This window comes from Melanotaenia boesemani, chromosome 14 (genome assembly GCF_017639745.1).
Source record: "Melanotaenia boesemani isolate fMelBoe1 chromosome 14, fMelBoe1.pri, whole genome shotgun sequence".
Lineage (NCBI taxonomy): Eukaryota > Metazoa > Chordata > Actinopteri > Atheriniformes > Melanotaeniidae > Melanotaenia > Melanotaenia boesemani.
The window spans coordinates 12,686,629-12,708,778 of record NC_055695.1 but is presented as its reverse complement, the minus strand read 5'-3'; the positions used below and the strand labels follow the sequence as shown (position 1 = coordinate 12,708,778).

At 38.9% G+C, this 22,150-nt stretch overlaps 2 protein-coding genes across 7 annotated transcripts in view; one reads left to right on the top strand and one right to left on the bottom strand.

Moving 5' to 3' along the window:
• Positions 1-1,014: 1,014 nt before the first annotated feature.
• On the bottom strand, positions 1,015-7,911 carry LOC121653116 (histone-binding protein N1/N2-like). Of its 5 annotated transcripts, none has more exons than XM_042006358.1 (15): positions 7,737-7,911; positions 7,295-7,342; positions 7,090-7,203; positions 6,740-6,820; positions 6,191-6,297; positions 5,545-5,940; positions 5,198-5,271; positions 5,056-5,126; positions 4,874-4,947; positions 3,907-4,095; positions 3,545-3,717; positions 3,361-3,441; positions 3,210-3,284; positions 1,651-1,782; positions 1,015-1,192 (listed from the first exon to the last, which is right to left on the bottom strand). In XM_042006358.1, the coding sequence occupies exons 1-15, from the start codon at positions 7,772-7,774 to the stop codon at positions 1,154-1,156; spliced, it is 1,692 nt and encodes a 563-aa protein (XP_041862292.1). In that variant the 5' UTR covers positions 7,775-7,911; the 3' UTR covers positions 1,015-1,153. The 5 variants fall into 5 exon arrangements, with proteins under 5 accessions (XP_041862292.1, XP_041862294.1, XP_041862293.1 ...); XM_042006359.1 differs by having other exon boundaries at positions 1,016-1,192; positions 5,548-5,940; XM_042006361.1 differs by having other exon boundaries at positions 1,017-1,192; positions 5,198-5,272; positions 5,924-5,928; positions 7,737-7,910.
• Positions 7,912-9,677: 1,766 nt separating this feature from the next.
• LOC121653115 (glypican-5-like) overlaps positions 9,678-22,150 on the top strand; it is a 59,790-nt gene continuing 47,317 nt past the window's right edge. For both annotated transcript variants that reach the window (XM_042006357.1, XM_042006356.1), the window contains exons 1-3: positions 9,678-9,953; positions 13,049-13,210; positions 19,634-20,181. In XM_042006357.1, the coding sequence (XP_041862291.1) occupies positions 9,776-9,953; positions 13,049-13,210; positions 19,634-20,181 (888 nt within the window). In that variant the 5' untranslated portion in view covers positions 9,678-9,775. The remainder of the gene's footprint in view (positions 9,954-13,048; positions 13,211-19,633; positions 20,182-22,150) is intronic.

Here is a 22,150-nt window from a genome sequence, read left to right as displayed (position 1 = left end):
AGTATGTCTAGTAGACAGCACAGATGATTCAGATATCTCTTGTTCAGTGTTGTAAAGAACTGATCACAAGTGACCTGTTCAGACCTGATTTACAAAAAAAGAATTCATCCTGCTGTGATGGAGACCCATAGTTTCATCACCACCACTATTCATACAAATGTTACTTGAATGATTGGCAGTTTCATTTAATGAGCACATAGATTAATAGACTGCTCAATATTTCAATAAAAACTTAAGCAAAAATGTTTTGGCGTTTGTTTGCAGAGGGGGACTGGCCATCCTGCCCGTCTAAAAGAGAACAGAAATTAGTATTTTCAGATATAACAACATTTCTACTTTGTTCTATGTCTTAAGTGTATGAAAGAGATGCTCAACAAAATAATGGCATTACTCACCTCATGTCTTCTTGACAGGGAAGGGGATGCAAAACCAACTTATGAGATTTTGGAGCAAACCATATGTGTGTGTGTGTGTGTGTTGGGGGGGGTGACTTTCTCAGGAGAAACTGGGAAAACTACACTTGCCAATACAGACATTTACATAACCCATGAATAGTTTTTGCCTCCATGCACAGCTCTTTAGTCGCCACTGAGGGGTGCCACTGTGCAGCCATTAAGCTCTTCAAACACTACCCAGCTTAACAAATGGAAATGAGCTATACTTCTCAGTTTAGGTACATGCTTGACATTTACGGATGCTTGGTTTTATTTTATTTATATATAGGCACACTACATCAGAATAAAATACAGTACTAGGCACTGTAGATTTTTGGTAGTAAAAAAAAAAAAAAAAAAAAAAAAAAAAAAAAAAAAAAACCCACAAAGCACAGGGCTTAAGCTTGTTGTCAGTATTTGTTTAGCATTGTATCAGACTTGTTTTCAATGACAAATAGTCACTTTATATTAACACACAGGGCCAACAGTGAGAATATCACCACTTAACACTAGACTAAACCAAACAAGCAGTCAAATACAGAATCCTCCAAGAGTTGAGAAAAAGAGGCACACATTTTCATCTGCAAATTCTTTTATTTTTTACTACAAGTATACAAAACTTAACAGAAAATGAGAAAAATTGATATTATTTACAGAAACAAAAGATGTGGTGATGCTCCGGACAGGCATGCTGTGCTGGTTTCAGGAAATTAAGTCAGTCACGACGAGGACTCAGCAGAGGCTGACTGGGTGGCAGGCTAGAAGAAATAAAAGATGACCACATTATTCTCTGCAGGACCAACAAACAGCTAAGTGTAGGGGGCAGAAGGGAGAAGGAAAAAAAAAAAAAAAAAAAAGACAACCTGAAGAATCCCCTTTGCGTTCCAAACTTTTGATCAGGGCTGGATATTCCAAGATAACCTTCAGCTACAGCCGTTAATGCTGTACATGATAAAGTCCACAGCAACTCAAATCGTAAAACCAAACCGAATCCAAAAGCCAAGAGTTTTGTTACCTTCTTTTCTGGAGCTAAAGGTGAACCGCTAATTAAGTATAAGATACGTCCCAAATTAAAGTGACAAACATATTTAGATGGGAATTTCAAATCCTTCTCTCTGAATAACAAAATACCCTGTCATACAGGTACTGAACTTTTTCAACAGATGAAACAAACTAAAAAACATGAAGGGAAAAACAAAACAGGCCTAACACTCGCCTCTTGCGATTTTCCCTCCTGGACTTCATTGCTGTTGCTGGCACTAGAGTCACCGCTGCCATTAACTGTGGTTTCCTGTTTTGCTTGTTTAGCATCTGTGTCCTTTACTGGGCTCTCCTCTTCTGGTTTCCTCTGTGCAGAAACAAAACCAGGGCATTGGAGAGGGTGGCAAAAGTAACTAATGCTTCTGAAAAACAGAATTTTTTGTGAAATTATCTTTAATATTAGGGATGCACCGATACCACTTTTTTTAAAAAATAAAAAAAAAAATAAATAAAAAAAAATAAAAAGAAGTATTTACATTTGAGTACTTGCCAATACAAGTACTAATAAATCCTGTTACAGTTCACTGGTATTGAGTGTGGACCGGATGTGACAAGTGAGTGGCTAATTGTGTGGTATATCAAATGAGTCATACTGCAGCATCCTCTAAATTTAAGGCTTGAAAACTGTCAGAAACTTGATAAAGAGGATAAAGTGTTTTTTGATGGATTCTGTTCATTGTGACAAAAGCACCTACATGCCTTCATTTAAAAAAAAAAAAAAAAAAAAAAAAAAAAAAGAGCTATAATTGTGCATAACAAACAGTGATCCTCATCATCCTGTCAGACTTTATTTTTAATCCCAGATTTAATAGTCAGTAGGGTGAATCTCTCCTCTGAGCCTCCTAGACCAGCCGTTCCATTCCTTTTCTGGAAGTGGTGGAAGCAGAGGATAACAAGTCGTGGTTTTTCCCCAGCCTTTGGTTTGAGAGTTGCAGAACCTCTTGCAGAAGTTTCGAAAAGAACTGCATGGAAAATGGACTTTCAATTCCCTCAGGGATCCCAATCAGCCGAACGTTGCAGCATCTGCGTTTCCCCTCCAAGTCAGTTAGCTTAGCCTTTAGCTTACTGTTATCAGTTTGAAGACGAGTGCATAAAGTTTCTACCTCCTCTGGCCGCTGGTAAACAATGTCAGCATTTTCTGCTAGTGAAGACAGTCTGGTGTGGTGGCTAGCGACGGTTGTTTGGACTCCATCCAATTGGTTACATTTTTGGTAGAGCTCAGAGAACAGGGGTGATCTGTGGTCAGCTAGGAATGCTGTAGTATCGGAGCACTTTTATGAATACTAGTACACCAACATGATATCGGACAGATAGTGGTATCAGTGAAACCCCATTTAATATTAAGCTGGACGGTACCAAAATGACAATCCATTACTAAAAATCAAGATCACACAATTTACTCATGCACAGAAGACCATCATTCAAGCTCATTTTGTAGCACTAAACCCTGCTACCACGCAATGACAAAAGACGCATGCAATTCAAGCCCCACAGCACAGGTCACGTATCAGTCGCTGTACGAATCGCACAAAGCCAAAAACATTCAGGCTAAAAGGAAAAAAAGCGATGACCTACAACCACAGCAGGCAAGCACACAGAACTTGCAGCATATCATGACCAGTTGCGATGCAGACAACAGTTGAACATTACGTTTTTCTCTTTAATTACTGGCTTTTGTCCCATGAACAAATACACAACTGATGCAAATTCATAACTGCAGACTTCTGGCCTCACCTTTTTCCTGACTAAGTGAGAGATGTCCGACACTGCTTTGGAAGATGAGGCGCTGTCACATGCTTTAACTGGAATCTGAAATATGCACATTAGTTTGACTAACAGAATTTTCATTGTACAGTAACATGAAGCTTCTAGACTGTGTCCTTACCTGGCTCGTTGTTTGCAATGATGCTTTTGATGATGAAGGGCCACCATTTTCACATAGGAATGTTGAAGTTGAGGCACCACCCTACAGGAAATTAATTGTTACTAAGGAGACAAGCTTCATTTTCCTCCTCGTAAGCTAGGATGTTCCCTTCCCAATGCCACAAAAACTTATCAGGTATACATACTAGTGTCTGCTGGATAGCCTGTGAGGCAGCACTGGCTGTTCTCTGGCTTTCCTTGGCATCCTCCACCTTTTCCCTGATGTCAGGCAAAAGCAGCTTCAGCTCTTCCATCTCATTCCTCTCTTCTGTTGCACCATCGGGTCCTTCTGCTGCATCTATAATCTCCTGCAGCATAGCTGCAAAGAATTTCATGGCAAGAAGTTTTGTTAATAGGAAGAATATTCTCTCTTCTGGATGCTATTATAAGCATTTTACAAAAAGACACCACTTCCAACAACTACAAACTTTCAACTGTGTTCTACGCAACATTTATGCACACTTTTCTCGGAAGAGGGGGCGAGAAAAAAAAAAAAAAAGAGTCTTACCTAAACGGGTTTCAATTACTTTTATGGAGCTGTTGTAGTGCTGGTTGGCCTGGCTGTACTGATCCATGTAGCAAAGTGTTGTAGCAACATGGTAGTGAGTCTCAGCAAGTAGACGACTGTGGGGAGGCAAGTGTTTGAGCTGCAGGGCAAGACACTCCTGGAAGTCTTCTAGAGCCTGGGGATAGTTACCTAGAGATTTAAATAAAAATAAAAACAGGGTTACGCTGTTGTGTTGTCATTTTTCTTCCATGGTAACTTCTGCATAACCGTGCTGGAAGCAGAGGTGCACGGCAGGTATGGAAGAGGTACGTGTTGAGCATCCGGAGCTTACAGCAGTGACACCCTAACAGACCTTGTGCAGACGCCACGCGAACACCAAATTTTTCAGACCAATTAACTTTTTTCTGCTCAAATTTTGAAAAAAATACTAAAGTCTCAACTTCCTGTTCAGTTCTACTGCAGCTTGCTTGAGTGATGGTGACAGAACAGAGTAATGCTTCTTACATATTCCAAAGAGGGGGGTATGATCAATGATCAAATGACCCAGTATTTTGTATTTGATGTGAAACTTTATTGGCGGGGTGGAGTTGTGCGTCTATGCCAAATGTGATGTATACACTTTTGTACTTTCTCAGCACCTCGATCTGCTGTTTAAGTGAAATAAGGAGACTAGTTCTCCCTCAGTGCTTTGTTAACATACTGGACACATATTCAGCCTGTTGTTCCATGTGCTATTGTGTAGTTTAATACCTTGTCTTTTCAAATTAAATGTTCGTTCTTGGATTTTGTAAATTAAAATTTCTAAATAAATGTGACTTAGTCCAGTGCAACTCGACCCCCCCCTCATTTTATGACTGATGCAGCTTATACTCTGGAGCGGCTTAGTCCAGAGAATACAGTATAAATCTAGCTTTAGACTTTGGAAACAGACACATTGACTCTGGACCTCTAGCCTTTTGTAACTTACCTGATTCAGCACTAACTTCTCCAAGTCTCAGATACGCCTGGGCTGCCATCAACTGGTCTTCTTTGCCTTCCTTCCTGCAGGAATAAAGATAATTTACAGGACTCTGGCAAAGTGAGAAAGAGTAAAATAAATACCTAGACACCCAATACAAGGTAGGAAAAAAAAAATTGAATTGCCTGTACCTCCTATAGATGACTTTGGCAATCTCCAGCATCTCCCATGCCAACTGTAAATTCCCAACATCCTCTTCTTCCTGAAATGTACAGGGTTTTGCATTAAAAGTCCCACATTTATAGTCAGTGGCTTAGAAATATAGAAGCTTACCTTATCCTGTGCATTTCCCACTCCATTCTCCTCATTGTCATCTTCATCCTCATCGTCATCATCGTCGTCATCATCTGAAATAGAGAGAATTTTACTTGACCTTTTCCCCCCCCCTACTCCTTAAACCTAGAAATGGACATTGAAGACAAAAGTGTACCAGAAAGGAGAGGGGAGAAGGAAGAAGAAAAAAAAAAAAAAAAAAAAAAAAAAAAAAAAAAAACACACCACACACAGAGCACAAAGCGCCAGTGTTTCTTCCTCCACCTTTTGTGACACATTAAAAAAAAAATTTCTATTTATAAAAACACATCCCACCCACACCAGTGCTCTGTATCAAACAAATCTACTACCGTCTGATTCAACATTATCTTGTTGAGCTTCTGGTTTGAATTTCTCATTTCCTTCTTCTGGCACCTCCTTGTACTCGTCAGAAATTCCAGCCTTCTCTTGCTGCACAGCTTCTTTTTCAGCAGATTTTTCATGAACACCTTGCACAGAAGAATCTGGGTCTGTCTCAGCTCCATCCACTTCAATCAATGAACCCTTCGGTTCCCCATTCACAGAGGAACTTGAGGGTTCCTGTGATCCACCATGTTCGACTGTGGCCTTGACCTCATTCTCCCTTTTCACCTCAGCATCCCTCATCACATCTTTGGACTCCTGCTTCAGATCAGCAGTTCCAGTCTTTTCCTCCTCCGCCATGGCATCATAAACTTGCTTACGCAGATCATCTCTAGTTTTCTCTGCACCAGAGTGGCACATAATTGATCTTAATACTGGTTAACATGCCAAGATGAGTTATTACATTAACCTGACACTTTGGCCATTCATCAGCATTCCAGTGATATGAGGATAAATGGCCAATCTTTGGTTAACAGATGCAGGAATAAAGTGTGTCATTTCAGAAACTTAAACTTTTACCTTTGATATCTCAAAACTGTTTCCCCAATCTCCCAATGAAAGCAGTGACCAATACACTGTTCCAGTACTGACCATCGAGGTTGTCTGCAGTCTCAATATTTGGGTTGTTGGGTTGCTCCTCTTCCTCCGATTCTTCTGGGACTCCCTCCAAGGCATTACCAAGAACACTATTCTCCATCCTATATGAAAAAGACACCCAACAAACAGTCTTTTTTTAACTGGAAATTTAAAGCACCAAGTGAAATACCCAGTCTTTGCACATCTGGACGAGATATCAAATACTGAGATCGAGTATTATTTACTTATTGAAACAGTGGGTTGTGAAAGAGACTGGGGACAAATGTGTCTAGGTTGTACACACAGGATTGTAAATGGTGGCATTTGTAGTGCTGTTGACTTTGGGAACTGTTTTAGAGGAGCAACTGGTTAAGACTCCCAAAACAGCAGCTCTGAGTGGACTAAACTTGTAGCAGAATCCCCTAAACCAGTCCTCGTGTGGTCAGGGCTTTGATAGATTATGTTTGATAAATACAAAAAAAAAAAAAAAAAAAGTTTAACTGTTTAAACAGTTTTGTTGTACACCTAAGCCGTAGTGTCTCTTATTAGTTATAAAAATAGGACCTGGCAAGCTCCAGCAGTGACTTCCCACATAGGAAGAAGGCCTCACCACACTCATCTGCAGTGTCTCCATACTTTGCAGCCCTGGGAGGAGGAGAAAAAGGAATGAATGAATAAATAAAAATTGAAAGTTTTATACTTGTACTGAAATGACTACATTTAAGACTTACAAAACAACTTTAAAAATGAACTTTCACTTTCCAGTTCTCACATGTAATAACATTGAGAACATTGAGAGAAGTAGAAATTCGAAAAAGTAGTAGACAAGCCAGTGGAGATTTTAAATAAAAATGATCTTAGTATAATTTTCTTTGTATAAACAATGGTCGCGTTTTTTTCCTCTAGTTACTCACAGTATGCCACAAGCTTCCTGGAAGACATTGACAGCAGAAACAATATCCCCCATCACTAGATGCCTTTTCCCTGTGCCAATCAGTTTCTTTGCCTCCTCCATCGCGTCAACTGAGCTGTGATGAGAAAGAAACGTATTTTATGTTAATGAGGAGTTCGTTTACAAATGCATGCAGAAAAGTCTGTTGTAACGCTATGGACGCTCACCTGTCTGCAGCAGCTGCTGCTGTTGAAGAACACGGCTTCTCCTCCGCACTGCAACAGTTTAAACTGAGGTCAACACCAAGACAACATCACTACAGTTGATTAACTTAACTTGGCATCGCCGACTACATGCGTTCAAAACATTACTTCGGTAGCGCCTTATTTCTGTTAGCATCTTGTGGTTGTTTGCTAGCTAGCTAACCAGTATGAATAACAATGAACGCGTTTGCAGCCAGTAGTGTATTAGCATCAAGTATGTTTACAACATGTGTTACTGAGGAAACGTTCATTTTAACACTATTATTACTGTTATAATTGTCTCCTGTAATTACCAGTCATTATGTTCAATTCAAAATGTTAGCCGCGTTATCTAACTAGAGGTTGGCTAGCCGTGTTCCCACTGTGTGCGCTGTTGCAACAACAGTGACAAAATAACAAGTCTTACCTCCCAGAGCCCAATGCGGTAGATGTTTCTTCAGGCATTTTAACAAAAAGACAACGTGAAGACACAAAATCTGTCTGTCTACTATGAAGTAAACGATGGACCAACAGACCTCTCTGAAGTCTTTGTTGGCGCGCTTAAATAGAGAAAAGAAGGCTTTCTATTTCCGCTTAACTTGGAACGCGGGAGATTGGAATTAAAGGGGCCGCAGCATGGGGAGTTTTGTGCCTGGGAAAATTTAAATTATACGCAACGAAAACTGTGCCACAGAAAACGACACAACAACGACGCAAAACGAGCGAAAAGTAAATGAAATACACTTTATTTATCCCAGAAAGAAATAGGAAAAGTGGCTTAAAATGACCACAAACAAATTATTATGTGATAAATTACTTGCTAGTGTATTAGGCAACTCGTCATTCTCATGATCGCAAAGTCGGGTGTTCGAGTTTCGCATGGGTCATATTTCTTTTTGTTTCTTTTTCTAATTCTACTACATAATAGTGCAAGCTTTTTCATGTGCAATTCATCATGCAAAGAGGAACTTTTTTCTTTTTTTTTTTTTATCGGAAACAACTGTGCTGAATTTCTGATAGCAATCCAAACATGTTGCCCAAACAGTTGCTGCTAATATCAGCTCAAACTCTAGTTCAGGTGCTGCTCACCTCTTTTCTCTAAGAAATTAATAAGAAGCTGTCCCTTTATTTTCTTATCCTATGTATACATCCTGGCTGTCTCGCTGCACCGCACTGTGTATGTAACAGTTTAACAGAACAACCGTTGCTGCCGTGGACTAAACCATTTTGCACGTTTAGAGGGGTGATAGAACATCCATGATTATTATAATGCAAAATTCAGTCTGTCTGCATCTCCATTCAGGCAAACTGACTTTAATTATCGTGTTAATTTATTAGTCATTTTAAATTGGAACACAAAAAAAACCTTTTCAATGGTCCCCAATCTGCAGTGTTCCGACTCCACTGTATTTAGGGACAACACTGATTAATTACGATCAGAAATTCATCAAAGTTGTTATCGCTAATCATTTAACACAGAAACGTCATGGTAAAAACAGTTGTTTTGATATTTTATCCCTTTCCCAGTCAGACAGTTCCCAGTCAGGCAGTTCTCAGTCAGATAATTCCCAGTCAGACAGCAAATTAAACCAACTCACTAGGGATGCTTTTTCTTTGGGGGGTTAATTGAAACTTGGTTTGCTACTGTCTTGGTCAGGACACTCTTGTAAATTAGATTCTTAATCTCAACGAGGTTTTTCCTGCTTAAATAAAAAAAAAAAAAAATACAATATAATTAATCTGATAGTCAAGGTTTGTTGGAAATACATATATGCTTTTATTTAGGCTGGTTTTGGTTTAACTTGATTAAAGTACAAAATTATGATGGAAAATAGTTGTTTCGTTAGTGCTCACATTAAATCTTGAACTAAACCCCGATGGGGGCCATTTATTTGGCCTATCCTACTTAGGATCGTCTGTTGCCTTACACATGACTTAAGACAACCAGCAGGGGGCGACAGTGTTCTATTCAGCGCCCTCTGATTCTGTTTTATCTGTTCAGTAGATTGACTACCAGGCTATTTACATAAGCATGCTGTGTTTATGAGATAGCTTACGCGTATGTCAATAGTAAAACTAATTGTAGCTTTTCTCTGTAACCCGTTAAATTATGAGCAAAATGCCCACATGTGTTTATAATATAGCAATGACAGGTTTTTCCTTGTGTTGTAATTGTTGGGGGTATTTTGACTTAACTGCTTAATAGCAGCTACAGACTTAGAAGAGAAGACATTTTGAATCGCAGTTTCTGTTGGCTTTGGTAGTATTTATAGCTCACATATTAATTAAGTAACCTAATTGAGCTGAAGGAGGGGGAGTCAGGGAGAGAGGAGGGCGCTGAGCCTGTCAGTGGGGGTCCAGACAGACTTTCTGGCTGCAGATGAAGTTTTCAGTCACACTGCACGGCGGGACTTTCAGGAATTCATATTAACCGTCAAGCCTTAATCGCCAGACTGACATGTTGCGATGTTCCGCTCAGCCTTACAAAACGTGGACTTGTTTTGGGTAATTTTATTGTGTTTTATTTTTCTACCCGAGGCTGGCTGTAGATCTACCGATGCAGACAGCTGTCATGAGGTGAAGACAGCTTACATGATGCGCCAAATAGGCCCGGTGGAACTGGTGCCAGAAAGACCGGGAACAGGTCAGTTAGTCCCCTCGGGAATATTGTCTTTACAGCTGTATTTAAAAACCTAATACCATGACAATTCCGCAAGTGGTTGAGGAATGGAGGAAAGTGATTAAGAGTAGGCTATATTTAATAAATAAAGCACAGAAGTCTCAATATGTTGTTTTTATATTTTATTTATATTTTTTACTTTACAAGGCTAGCCTGTAAAAGGACAGCTGACTTTTTAAATTGATCAAATCTTATCTTTGATTCTTGACCTGCCACTGTTACCCACAGCTGTATTACTCAAACTTAAAATAATCCAACATTTTATGGACATTTGCTACATTTGCATGTTTTGAACCACTATAGTTTGTAAACGCAGGGCTAAAGTCCAACAGAGGATAACTTGCTTGTTGCAGAGAGGTGAATCCTCAATGAAAAGAGGGAGAGAGAGAAAGGAGTGGCTTAAATCTGCTACCTGAATAGACAGGGAAATTAAATTATATTTGTTGAATGGTGTGGTTAAATTTAGATTGAAGTTTTTCTATGACTTATAAGAGTTTTTTCTTTGTATTGCTGTTGCAAGCCTGCATCATGTTCTCAGTAGATAAGTGGGAGTTCATCCTAATTTTTGGGGAAATGTAATCTTTATGAGGTAGTGGAGTGGAAGGTTCAAAATGACTTTATTAATACCCATGGGTAGATTTGTTTTGCTGAAGCAATGACAGCATTTGGCATTTCATACCAAAACACACATTGAACCTTACAGACAGGCTTGAGTGACAAGACAAAAAAGTGCTCCTTGTTCTGCCATTCACCAATATAACAAGGACATGAAAAAAGATTAAATAAAATATATAACTAAGACCAAGATAGATGAAACATAAATAAATATAAACACAATAAAAGCTGTAGGGAAATAAAAGCAATCTCTTGTATCAAAACCAGGATAAGAACATATAATTTAAAAGTCACAATGATAAATAGAGCTAAAGAATAGGATACATAAATAGAAAAAAAGAAATAAGTGCAAATATCACTACTTCTTATTGAGCTCAGTGACAGCAAAAGCAACAAAGTTGTTTTTGTAATGCTCTGTCCTGCACCTTGGGACTAAAATCTTAGCCAGAGGGAAGAAGCTGAAATTTACCCCGAAGAGGATGGTATTCATTATTATGAATTGATAAAGTGCCTCTGTACCTGTTTAGTGTACAGGGAGGCTGAACAAGACTGTGACTCATCAATCAGGCGACTGGACCATCTCAGATGGTTCAGTGAACTTTTCTCTGTAACAGAGGCCTGACCGAACCATGCCACCAAGCTAAAAGGTAAAACGGACTCAATAAAAGAATGATAAAACAAAGTTAAGACTGTTCGGTCGATGTAGAAATATGCAAATTTTCTGAGGTAGGAAAGGTGCTGATGGCCCTTTTTTGCATGGATTTGATTTACTTTGCAAGGTAGAGATTTTTACTTATTTAACTTATAATTCAACACAACCATATTTAAAAGCTCTATTGATGACCTTTTTTAACATATGCACCCACAATAAGTAATTAAAATAATTTATTTCCAGCAGCCATATGGCAATCTTTTCTAGCCGTCAGTAAATAGCAGTAGCTATATTACCTGGAGACTGTTGACTTTGCTGTGGCCCAAGTAAACAGATAAGCCACTTTTTATATTTCTACAATGTCTTTCTTGTTCATCATTGAATTCGTTTAAAAAACCTGGACATAAGGTGCACTTCCTGGAATATTTCTGAAGATTAACACGGACAGCCAAGAATTCACTAGTCTCAAAGCCAGAGGAAAGGAGGAAAGGAAGTGTTCTTACATCTCCCAGTATGGCAGGAAAAACTAAACTTTTTAGATTAAAGCAGAAGCTGCACATTTTGCTAAATCATGCAGCTGTCTAACAAGCTTCTAAGATGAAGTCTGATTGTGTACAACTTCCAGTTATATTTTCCAAAATGTAAGTGTGAAATGCACCATAGTAGCAAAAAATAAAAAAATAATAAAAAAAAATCACCAAGTCAGTAATGTACTCCATTATTAGGGGGTGGTCTAAGGCCTGATGGACCTGATGTTGAAGTGTGCCACGTATACTCATGGCCATTCCTTTCATCTCTTTCTTTCTTTGATCTCAGTCAGCTGCTTGCCAGCTTGGCCTACAGTAGGCCATCAAAGTCAGACTGCGGCACACAAACACACATCAGTGATGGTGAAGTGCTACCCACAACTCATGACATCCTGTCAGCTCCCCGATGGCTCAAAGTGCAATTCATTTAGTGAATCCATTACACATTACAAATCCCTAAATTGATAGACTAATGAACAGGATTAAATCTTATCAAGTACTTGGTCCTCAGATATGAGGAAACATAATTTCTTAATGGTTACAGCTACCTTTAGGATGTAATCATTGGCAGCTGTAGTAGTTTACATAAATACAAAATTGAATGGAATTTTTAATTCTGTGTGTTATTACAGCTCCAGTTACAAAAACACCGGGACACTATGTAAAATTGTAAATGAAAACAGAATGCTTTTTATTAATTTTCCTTATAAATCAATGAAAGATGAAAATCTGACACCTTATTCGGCATCAGAGATGCAGGCTTTTTAACTTTTCAACTGAGCTTTTGTAACAAGAGGACACAGTGTCAAAGATTTTAAGACATAATAAAAAAAAATTGATACGACAACAGTGCTCCCTCTTTGCCTCAGTCCATGTTAAATGAGTGTTGGCTCAGAAAAGACTTCTGCATTTGTGGATCATGTTCAAGTATGGCTTCTTCTTTGCATGATGATTACTAGAAGTTCTCCTGGGCTCTTGCAGTGATTTCCATAACAGCATGGTTTTATTCAAGTCCTGCCCGAGGGTCTAAAAGTAACATGAATTTTGGCCATGTTACAAGTCTTTTCAGTTTTTCATTAACAAAAATTATTCATAATTTGTAAATGCAATTTTTTTGCAGGCATTTTTACCTGTTTTAAGCTTAAAAAGAAGAAAGGTTTTGAAAATAAAAAAAACGCCAATGCAGACCTTTAAAATACACGAGTTGTAGAGAGAACACAAGTAATGTGCCCAGCTTTGTTATTTGTTGTTCTTTCGTCTTTCAGGTGAGTCTCTTCGAGTGTGTGACCACCCTGGTCCCAGCTGCTGCACCAGCAAAATGGAGGACAGCTACATTGCAGCTGTTCGTAGTGAGACACATCAGAAGATGCGATCCTACAGTTTTGAACTCAAATACCTGATTGCTGGACACACCAAGGCTTATCAAGGTAAATCCCCAAAGAAAATTACAATGTTGTAGTGCTATTTTTTTTTTTTATATATAGTTAGAATATAGTGCTTTGTTCCGGAGGGTGATGGCTACTGGCAGGAATGATGTTCTGTATCTTTCTATCTTACGTTGGATTTGACGAAGCCGCACTCAGTTGTTTCTTCACTGTGGTGTGTATAGGATGTGAGAAATCTTGCAACAGCTTGTGCAGCTCCAGAGTTATCTCCAGCACAGAACGAGCATTCTGGATCAGTTTGTTCAGTCTTTTTAAGTCTCTCGCTCTGATTCTGCTGCCCCATCAGATGGTTGCAAAGCTGATTGCACTTTCCATCACAGACTTATAGAAGATATGCAATGCATTGGTGCAGACAGTAGTAGAGTCTGCTCTCTGAAGCAGGTAGATGATGGCGTCTTCAACCTCAAGCTCATTACAATAAGCAAACTGTAACGGGCCCTGAAAGGTGTTCTTTTGCTTACTGAGGTGAGCCAATAACAGTCTGAAGGACTTTCATGATGCGTGATGTAGGGCTGGGCAACATGGCCTAAAAATAAAATCTCCGATTTTTTTATAACCAAATCCGATTTCCGATTTTATCAATTTTTTTTCTTTTCTTTTACAAAACATAAATAAACTTATTAAAAACATTTATTTGTGTATATAGATGAATGCCAGCAAAAATAAAGCATATAATAACATTGCTTTTCCACCATATAAACGACTTCATATCTTACATAGAAATATGCAACACAATGCATCCGTGATCTCTTTCCATCTGGATCCTTATCATACAGGATCCACAGCAGAAATAATTCCCCTGATAAAGGTTGTCTCTTAACCAGGGTTTGTGGGTTAAGTTGACTTCTGCATCTCATAGAGAGCAGCATTTCTCACTGCAGTTATATGCATAGCTAAATCCCAGGCGTGAGTGAAAGGTCACTTCACTGAAAATCTGTCAGACAAACACTGTTCTGGTGTGGAGGGAGGGCTAAGTCTGCTGCTAACTAACTATGGAAAAAAAAATCCAGATTTTCATAAAAATAAACCTCCAGAAATGGAAAATTCGATTTATCGATTTTATCGATTAATTGCCCAGCCCTAGCGTGATGTTAGGGCAACTGGTCTTTTGTCTTTTGGTTCAGATGGTTGGGATTTTTATGTACTGGAGCAATGCAGGATGTTTTGTGTTGAAAAGGTGCTGAAGAATCCAACATGGTTGTTCTGAACAGGTTTTCAGAACCCTGCGGCTGACACCATCTGGACCTGCAGCCTTGTTTCAGTTCAGTGTCTCAAGTTGTTTCTTCACCTGACCAGAAGACAGACTAGCTAGAGGTGGAGACAGAGGAGGTCTCAGTATGTTCTGATGTGCAAGGAGATGAGGCTGTGTTAATGTCCATGACATTAGGTGTGACAGGAAAGTTGTTGGCTCATGGAGGGTGTGTGGTCTGTTGGACTGGAGTTAGGGGGGTATTGTTTAGTGTTGTTCTAAAATGAACCTATTGAATAACATGTTCAGCTCATTAGCTCTGTCCATCAGTCTGCTCCCCTTTTAACTTGAAGCTGGTGATCTTTTTCATTCCTGACCATACATCCCTCATGTTGTTCTGCTAGAACTGCTTTCTAACTTTTTCCTGTAGTCCTTCTTGCACTTCTTTGTTGTTTTAGTGTTGTTTTCAGTAACTCACTGTCACCATCCCTGAAGGCTTTTGTTTTTATGCTTAGCAGCTTTTTCAGGTCACTGGTAGTCCAGGGTATGTTCACTGTTCTTGTTGAGATGATGCTGTCAACACAGAAGTCTATATAATCTGTCATCTCCATGTGGTTACATTCCAGTCTGTGGCCTCAAAGCACCCTCTCAGATCATCTTTAGCTTCATTAGACCAGGTTTTAATGCTTATGACATCACAGGCTGTGTCTGAAGTGGTAGAAACTGCTACCAGAAAAACACATGTAAACTCTTTGGGTATATAAAATGGACAAAAACTCACAACTAAGAGTTTGATGTCCCTTATGGAGATCTTCTCTTTTACAGTGACATGACCAGGAAGACACTAATGGTGGTTAAAAACCAACTGCACCTCCCTGTAGCTTTCCGCTGACTTTCTTATCGTGGTCTGCTCATACAGTCTTAAAGCAGTGTACAGACACATTAGAGTCCAGGATGTGTTCATGCAACCATGTTTCAGTGAAGCACATAATACTGTATTTCCTGTATTATTTGGGCGATTTTGTCAGCACCTCAAGCTTGTCCATTTTTTTAGCTATCCTTACAATGTTTGGGAAAATTAGTTTGAATCTCCACTGTTTTTCTCTCTGTTTCACTCCTGCCCTGCATCCTCTTTGCTTCCTCTTCAAATTGTTTGAGATTTGGCGTGTTATTTTCCTGATTATCTTGGTTTTGGAGAGCTTAAACAGTTGATCCCAGTGGTGAACAACTTTTCCGTTGCCATGGAAACTCATCAAAACAAGTCTTTAGAGAGTACAAAGTACACGGAGAAATGACTTGAGCAGCACAGCTTTCGTGCTTCCAGCGTGAAAAAATCTTATTGAAAAATTAACTTGATAGTCATTGTCTTGAAAAAAAAAGTCGATTGTGTCTAAAAAATAAAAAAGTACAGTTGAACTTTCTATGGCTTACTTCCACCATGCAGCGCATTATAGAGTGAAATGAAAATAGAGTAATAGAGGAAGAAAGAGGTCTGGAGACAAGAATACATTTAATTTATAGATTAGGCATTGGAAATCAATGTACACGAACACTGTCCCACAAGGCCATCTTATCTTTTTTTTTTTTCTGCTCTTTAAATGATTAAATTCTCTTTTTATCAACTAATATTTGACACATCTCACTTTTTCATATTTAACTGCATTAATAAAAAAGGGAAATTATTCAAAGACATTCTAAGCTGGCTACAAATTATAGAAAATAAGAATTAGCTTTGTACCTATTATAATTAATTATTATTTATTAACCTGTAGAATATTTATAGGTTTCCTTTTAAATTCATCACTGTCACACCCTCATATTGTCTAATTCAAGACTCTAAATCAAAGTGGCTTTAATAGCAGTTGTGATTTCGATGGTTTAACAGTTCTGTCAAGGGCCCGTGGCCCCTCTGTCATTCTGACTTTGTGTGTTCATCATGAAATAGCTAGTTTGTGTCAGGGTGGTGGTGCAAGGCCAGTTTATTTTGTGAGGCGCCACAGTGGCTAGCCAAACAAACAACTGATGTTCGATTGAGTCTTTGAGGGAGCAAACTCTAAGAGGGAGCAGTGGAAAACTTTGTTACAACTCTCTGCTCTCTTTCTCTGTCTGTCTCTGTCACTGCAATAATCAGGTTTTGTTCTTGACCAATGAGATAGCGAGGGACCAAGAATGTTTACATTCAGTACGTATCCGCAGCAAAGTGTTGTTGCCGTGGGCAACAGCCGGTCTCTAACGGTTTGCTCTGAATAGAAGGAAGAATACTCTGCTTGTCCACTTGTCTTTCAACACTATTCACCGGTGTGTGTGAACAAGTGTGTGTGTGTATGAGAGAGAGCGAGAAAGGGACACAGAGAGAGATCTCATGTTTGTATGTGTTTGAGTTCACGGGTGTGTGCATGTGTGTGTGCTCATGCTGGAGATTATGAGAATGGTAAAGTTGATGAAACCCAGTAGACTGACATGGCAAACATGTACCTCAAGGTTTTTTTTTTGTTCCTAATCCCTCTTGCCACCCTGTACCCATCCCTCCCCCCCAAACTACATCTGAATACATGCAGGCTCTGTTTCAGCTGCTATTTATGCCCAATGGATGGCTAAACCATCTATGGGTATAATTAATGCCAAACGGCCATACATAAAGAGGGGCTGAACAAAGCAAAAACTGTAGCAAGGAATGGAAGACAAGTGCAGAATTTGCTGCATAAGCTTGAACTTTTGCAGCTTTAAACATTGTGATTTAATCACTTAAAATACCCCCATCACCCTAAATGCAAAAACTTATTAACCCTAATGCAGATGCAAAATTTAATATGCTTGTAATAAATCTTTTTTTATTTCTGACTAAACACTGCAGCTTTTTATGCACAAGAGATATGTTGGGCTTTATTGTCCTCAAAATATTGAAGAATTGCTGAAAAGAACCTGCTGAATTTAATCTATGTTAGTGTCATAATTTACAACATATGATCAAAAGAAAAAATGTATACAATATTTTTTCTTGTGATTTAGGTTAACTGTGTCATCAGTTAAATAAATTCAATTCTCAAACCATCAAAGTTCTGGAGCAGCTGTGTGAGTGAGCAGCTGAGCTGAGTCTCAAAGGATCCCCTCACTAAAGTGCAGCAATTATAACCCACTGGAGAAACTAAAACATGCCCAGAGCGGTTGTTGTCAGGCTCTATTTACACCCTGTGGATTACTTCAGTGTATGTGTGTGCGTAAATATGCCTGCATGCTTGCCCTCTCTTCCACATTGCAGCTGCCCAATCACAGAGGGTAAAAAGCTAATCACCTGACCCTATGTGGGTAAACTTTGCTGTGTCACTTGATCCTTTCTTTATTTGGGTTGCCATTGCGAAGACATGAATGAATATGCAAATACATAAAACTTAGGCTTCACTTTACATTTCAAACTAAAGCGTGCATCTACTGTTGCTCAGCCACACCATCCTCTAATAAGCAAAGCACTCTTCAAAATCCAGCCAGCTAAAATGCATCTGCAACTTTTTGTCTGTGAGAGCTATAAACTAATCGATTCCCTAAAAAGCTGCTGTTACTTGGAGGGTCAGGTGGCATCAGCTGTGAGAGTGAAATGCCACAAGTACTGAAACACAAACATGAACACTGACTGGCTATCTTGATAAAGTTGATAGATTGTGCTTGTGTGTATGTCAGGATACCTTCAGACTGACATCACCTTTTTTATTAGGTAACTTTCTGAGACACACATTGTCATCTTATAGCCTCTGGAAAGAGGAGGCTGCTGGCCCCTTTATTAGACCCTGTCTGACATAGGAAACAGAGCGGATCATGAAATTGGGCCTCTCATTATCACCTGACTAAAGATAACAGGGTAGTGAAAACGAGCTCAGGGATGAATTAAGTTGGAGCTATTTTGGCTTGTAAGTGGCAGGATAAAGTCAGTTCAAGGTCACTTAGGACATGAAAGTAAGTTTGATATGTTGCCTTTCAAAAACTTTAACAAACTTAAACATTGTACTGTACCTAATACTGTGATAATGTGTTGACCTTTAAGTATTTTACAGCGTACCAGCAACCTTTTCCAGGTGTAAGATAAGAACAAGTAAAGGCTGTTGTTGTAATCATTTTTCAGCTAATTTCTGTGCCGTTTCTTTGTCTTTTATTTATTATTTTTTAGACATTCCATCCAATAGAGCAGGGGTGCGCAAGTCCGGTCCTCGAGATCTACCATCCTGCAACTTTTAGATGAAACCCTTCTTCAACACACCTGAATCAAATGACTGGCTCGTCACCAGGCCTCTGCAGAGCTGAATGACATGCAGATGACATCTGATTCAAGTGTGTTGAAGAAGGGTTGCATCTAAAAGTTGCAGGATGGTAGATCTCGAGGACTGAACTTGGGCACCCCTGCAATAGAGTATCAGCACTCTTACTTGCATCCAAGACTATTTCAAGTCTTAGATGCAAGCATGTGGCTCATTATGTTCACACACTTAGGCATAAGTGAGTGAGAATTGACATTCAGAACTAACATCAGAAATAGAAGAAGTGTAGATTTAGCAAATGATTACCAGGTTGAGGCTGACACTAGGTTTTACTACTTCATGAACAGTTTTGTTCAGTGATTTCCAGCCTGGGAGTCACAAGTCCTCTGATTTATACATCTATGCAGGCCATTTTCCTGTAACAAGCCCCAGACTCTTTATAGGCAGGCAGGAATGGTGTTTTGAATGTCTTATTTTATGCAAGTAATTTAATTATTCACATTAAAACAATTACAGAACACATGTTCATACTTTCTTTTCTTCATAAGTTATGCTCAGTGAATACATTTACAATTTTGTCTCTTCCTGGTCAGCTTTAGGCCATTAAAGTACTTGGTTAAGGTTAGTAACCAAAACTACTTGGTTAGAAATATTCTGTTTACAATGCACCTTTTACCTTCATATACACACGTTTACATTTCACATGTAGTTGCTGTCTTTGTCATGATAGGTTGCTTATTCTTTGAACATAATTATGGAGGATGTAACGGCCTGCATTAACAGATACTTCTCACATTCCAGTTGGATGTGGGAATCAGAATAATGTTTAATGTTTAAGAAGATCTTCTTGCTAACTGTTTGTATTCTCCTTAGTGTTTAATGCTATTAGTTATGTAATTTCATATGATAAGAAGTAAGTTATTTGTCTAACAGCAAACTTTCTTTTTCCTGACTTCTCTTTCATTCCAGACACCTTTGAGTCGCTTGTGTCCTTCACATCTAATCTAACCAGCACTCTGTTTGATAGTGCCTACGCCACTCTTGCATCGGACTGCCGCCACCTTGTGATTCAGCTGTTCAGCAACATCAAACGCCACCTTTCTGGAGACCCTAATTCCTCTCTGGACATTGCTGTGCGTCAATTTTACAATGATCTCTTTCCACTGGTCTACCGCCGTGTGCTCAACCCTGGGATCGGCCACATGTCAACTCTGCCCCATTCTGCTTTTTCCACAAATCATGATGACTGTCTGCGGATGACGCAGCAGGATGTCAGCCCGTTTGGACTCCATCCTCGCCTCCTTGTCAGCAGCCTGTCCCGTGCACTCGGGCCTGGCCGAGCGCTGAGTCGGCTGCTGACACTGGCTGGAGAGGTTGTGAACGCAACAGAGAAGGCCACGTTATCCAGAGAATGTGGGCGGGGCTTAGTGAAGATGCAGTACTGTTCACACTGCAGAGGACTGACACTGATACGGCCCTGTACTGGATTGTGTGTAAACATAATGAGAGGATGCTTGGTAAGTCTAAGAATGTTTTGCCACTAGACACATTTTAATTTTAATATTGGACTCTGCTTGTACAGGATGCTGTGGTAGTGTGTATTTGCGTGCCTTTTCTCATGTGGGAGTTTGGAAGTGAAAAATCAAAGCATTGTCTTGGTTTTATGAGACTGACAAGAAGGGATAGAGATAAAGACTGAAGTTTAGAGTAGCATAAATCTTATCTTTGCAGAAAGAAACATTAAACTTGCATCGCCTTCAACACTTATTAATTTACAGCTTATATCTTGTTTGTTTTTTCTGTTTTGAAATAGTTTTACAAATGGAAAGTTTGGAGCTATTTTGTGGAATTACTATTTTGAGTGACTTTGGCTTCTAGGCAAGTTCATGGGGTGTACTGAATATACAAAGATAATACCTAGTACATTTGAGAGGTGTTATTATTTTTGCTAGTTAGACTGAGGATAGGTGCTTCGTCTTGCTTATGTTATTTATGCTAAGTTGTGGTATAATACTTAATTATGATTCTTTTAATCCATCAGGAAAGAAAATACTGTCATCCCTCTATTACTTGTCAAACAAGTCTAAATAAAACAGAACCTACTGATTTGCAACTCATTTAATTTAAAATAGACAGTTATTAAGTGCTAAAAAAAAATTTTTCCAGTCATGCTCGATATACAGTGGGATTTGAGCTGCTGAAGTTTTTAGCCTTTTTTACTGTCATTTTATGCTTATTAATATGCTGTTTTTAATGGGTTACATGTATGAAATGCTGGCTACATAGTGCAGAAATTCTTTAACTATGAGGTCATGATGTTGTAATACATGCAGAATGTAGGTATGGCATTGCTAAAATAAACAGTGCCATACCTAAAAGAAATGTGTCAAAGCCATCATAGTTTTTGACCTGTGTTCTGTGTTGATTAATAAAGGATATTTATTATTGTTGTTGAACCCATGCAGTTAGTCCACTGCTTTTAATGCACTGCTGCACAAGGGTTTGGAGGTCACAGCCATTTAATACTGGTTTTCAGCCTTGTTCCTTGCATAAGAGCATTATGCACTGGAGACGATTAAATCCCTGTTTTTCTTTTTTTTAGATTTGAGAAATGTTAGCCTTCTATTTATATACATTTTCCCACACATTGTCAGAATATCAAGCCAATCTATACCTTAAATTTAAGAGTCTCAGCCTTTCTGAGATGCTCTTTTCATACAAGTCTTGTTTCTCTCCTGTTCTCAGTTAACCAAATCAGTTGGGGGAGTTTGTACTTTAGCATTACACAATGGTGTCTGTCTTTTGTTGCCCCTGTCCCATCAGTCCATCCATTTTTTATACTCGCTTATTCCAATACAGGGTTGCAGGGGTGCTGGAGTCTATCCCCATGGCTACTAGACAAGAGGCAGAGTACTCGGATATCTCGGATAGGCCGTCAGTCCATCGCAGTGCGCTTGGCCCATCTGTTCAGAATAAATTGCTTAGGGACGTTGTCACGAGGATGTTTTTCTTACTGAGAATTACTTTTAATTTCATGTCAGATTCAGAATTATAAGTTACAGAACTCCAGTATGTGTTGTTCCTTTTATTATATCTCTCTTCTTTTTAACAAAAAGATTTATAGAAATGTTTCCTTCATTACTGACTCATTTGTAATGGTTTGTTACTAATACATCCATTTTACATTAAGTTCTAATTGTCAGTGTCTTCCATACGTCTTAGTGCTCTGTTTCAAAATCTGCTGTGCAACTAAAACAGCACACACAACAGAAATAACCTATTTATAACACAAAGCTGGAAGATACAGTTTGCCACCTTAGAGTTTCCCTGAAAGTAAAGGAAGTGTGAAGGGACAACAACTCCAAATGTGTTCCCTCAGTAAAGAGGAAGGAGTAAAAGTCTAAACAGCTATGAGCAATGAGAAACAGAGGGAGCAACTGCATCACTCTGTTGCCCAAAGAATTATTTCATATATTTGTTTTTATA

What these genes read in the sequence shown, in the direction of transcription:
- LOC121653116 (XM_042006358.1), bottom strand. Translation starts at nt 7,774, where the DNA reads ATGCCTGAAGAAACATCTACCGCATTGGGCTCTGGGAG. An exon ending in GCCAAAGTCATCTATAGGAG is followed by an intron (nt 4,948 to 5,055) that starts GTACAGGCAATT and finishes TTATTCCTGCAG; the next exon opens with GAAGGAAGGCAAAGAAGACC. An exon ending in AGGAGGGAAAATCGCAAGAG is followed by an intron (nt 1,193 to 1,650) that starts GCGAGTGTTAGG and finishes TATTTCTTCTAG; the next exon opens with CCTGCCACCCAGTCAGCCTC.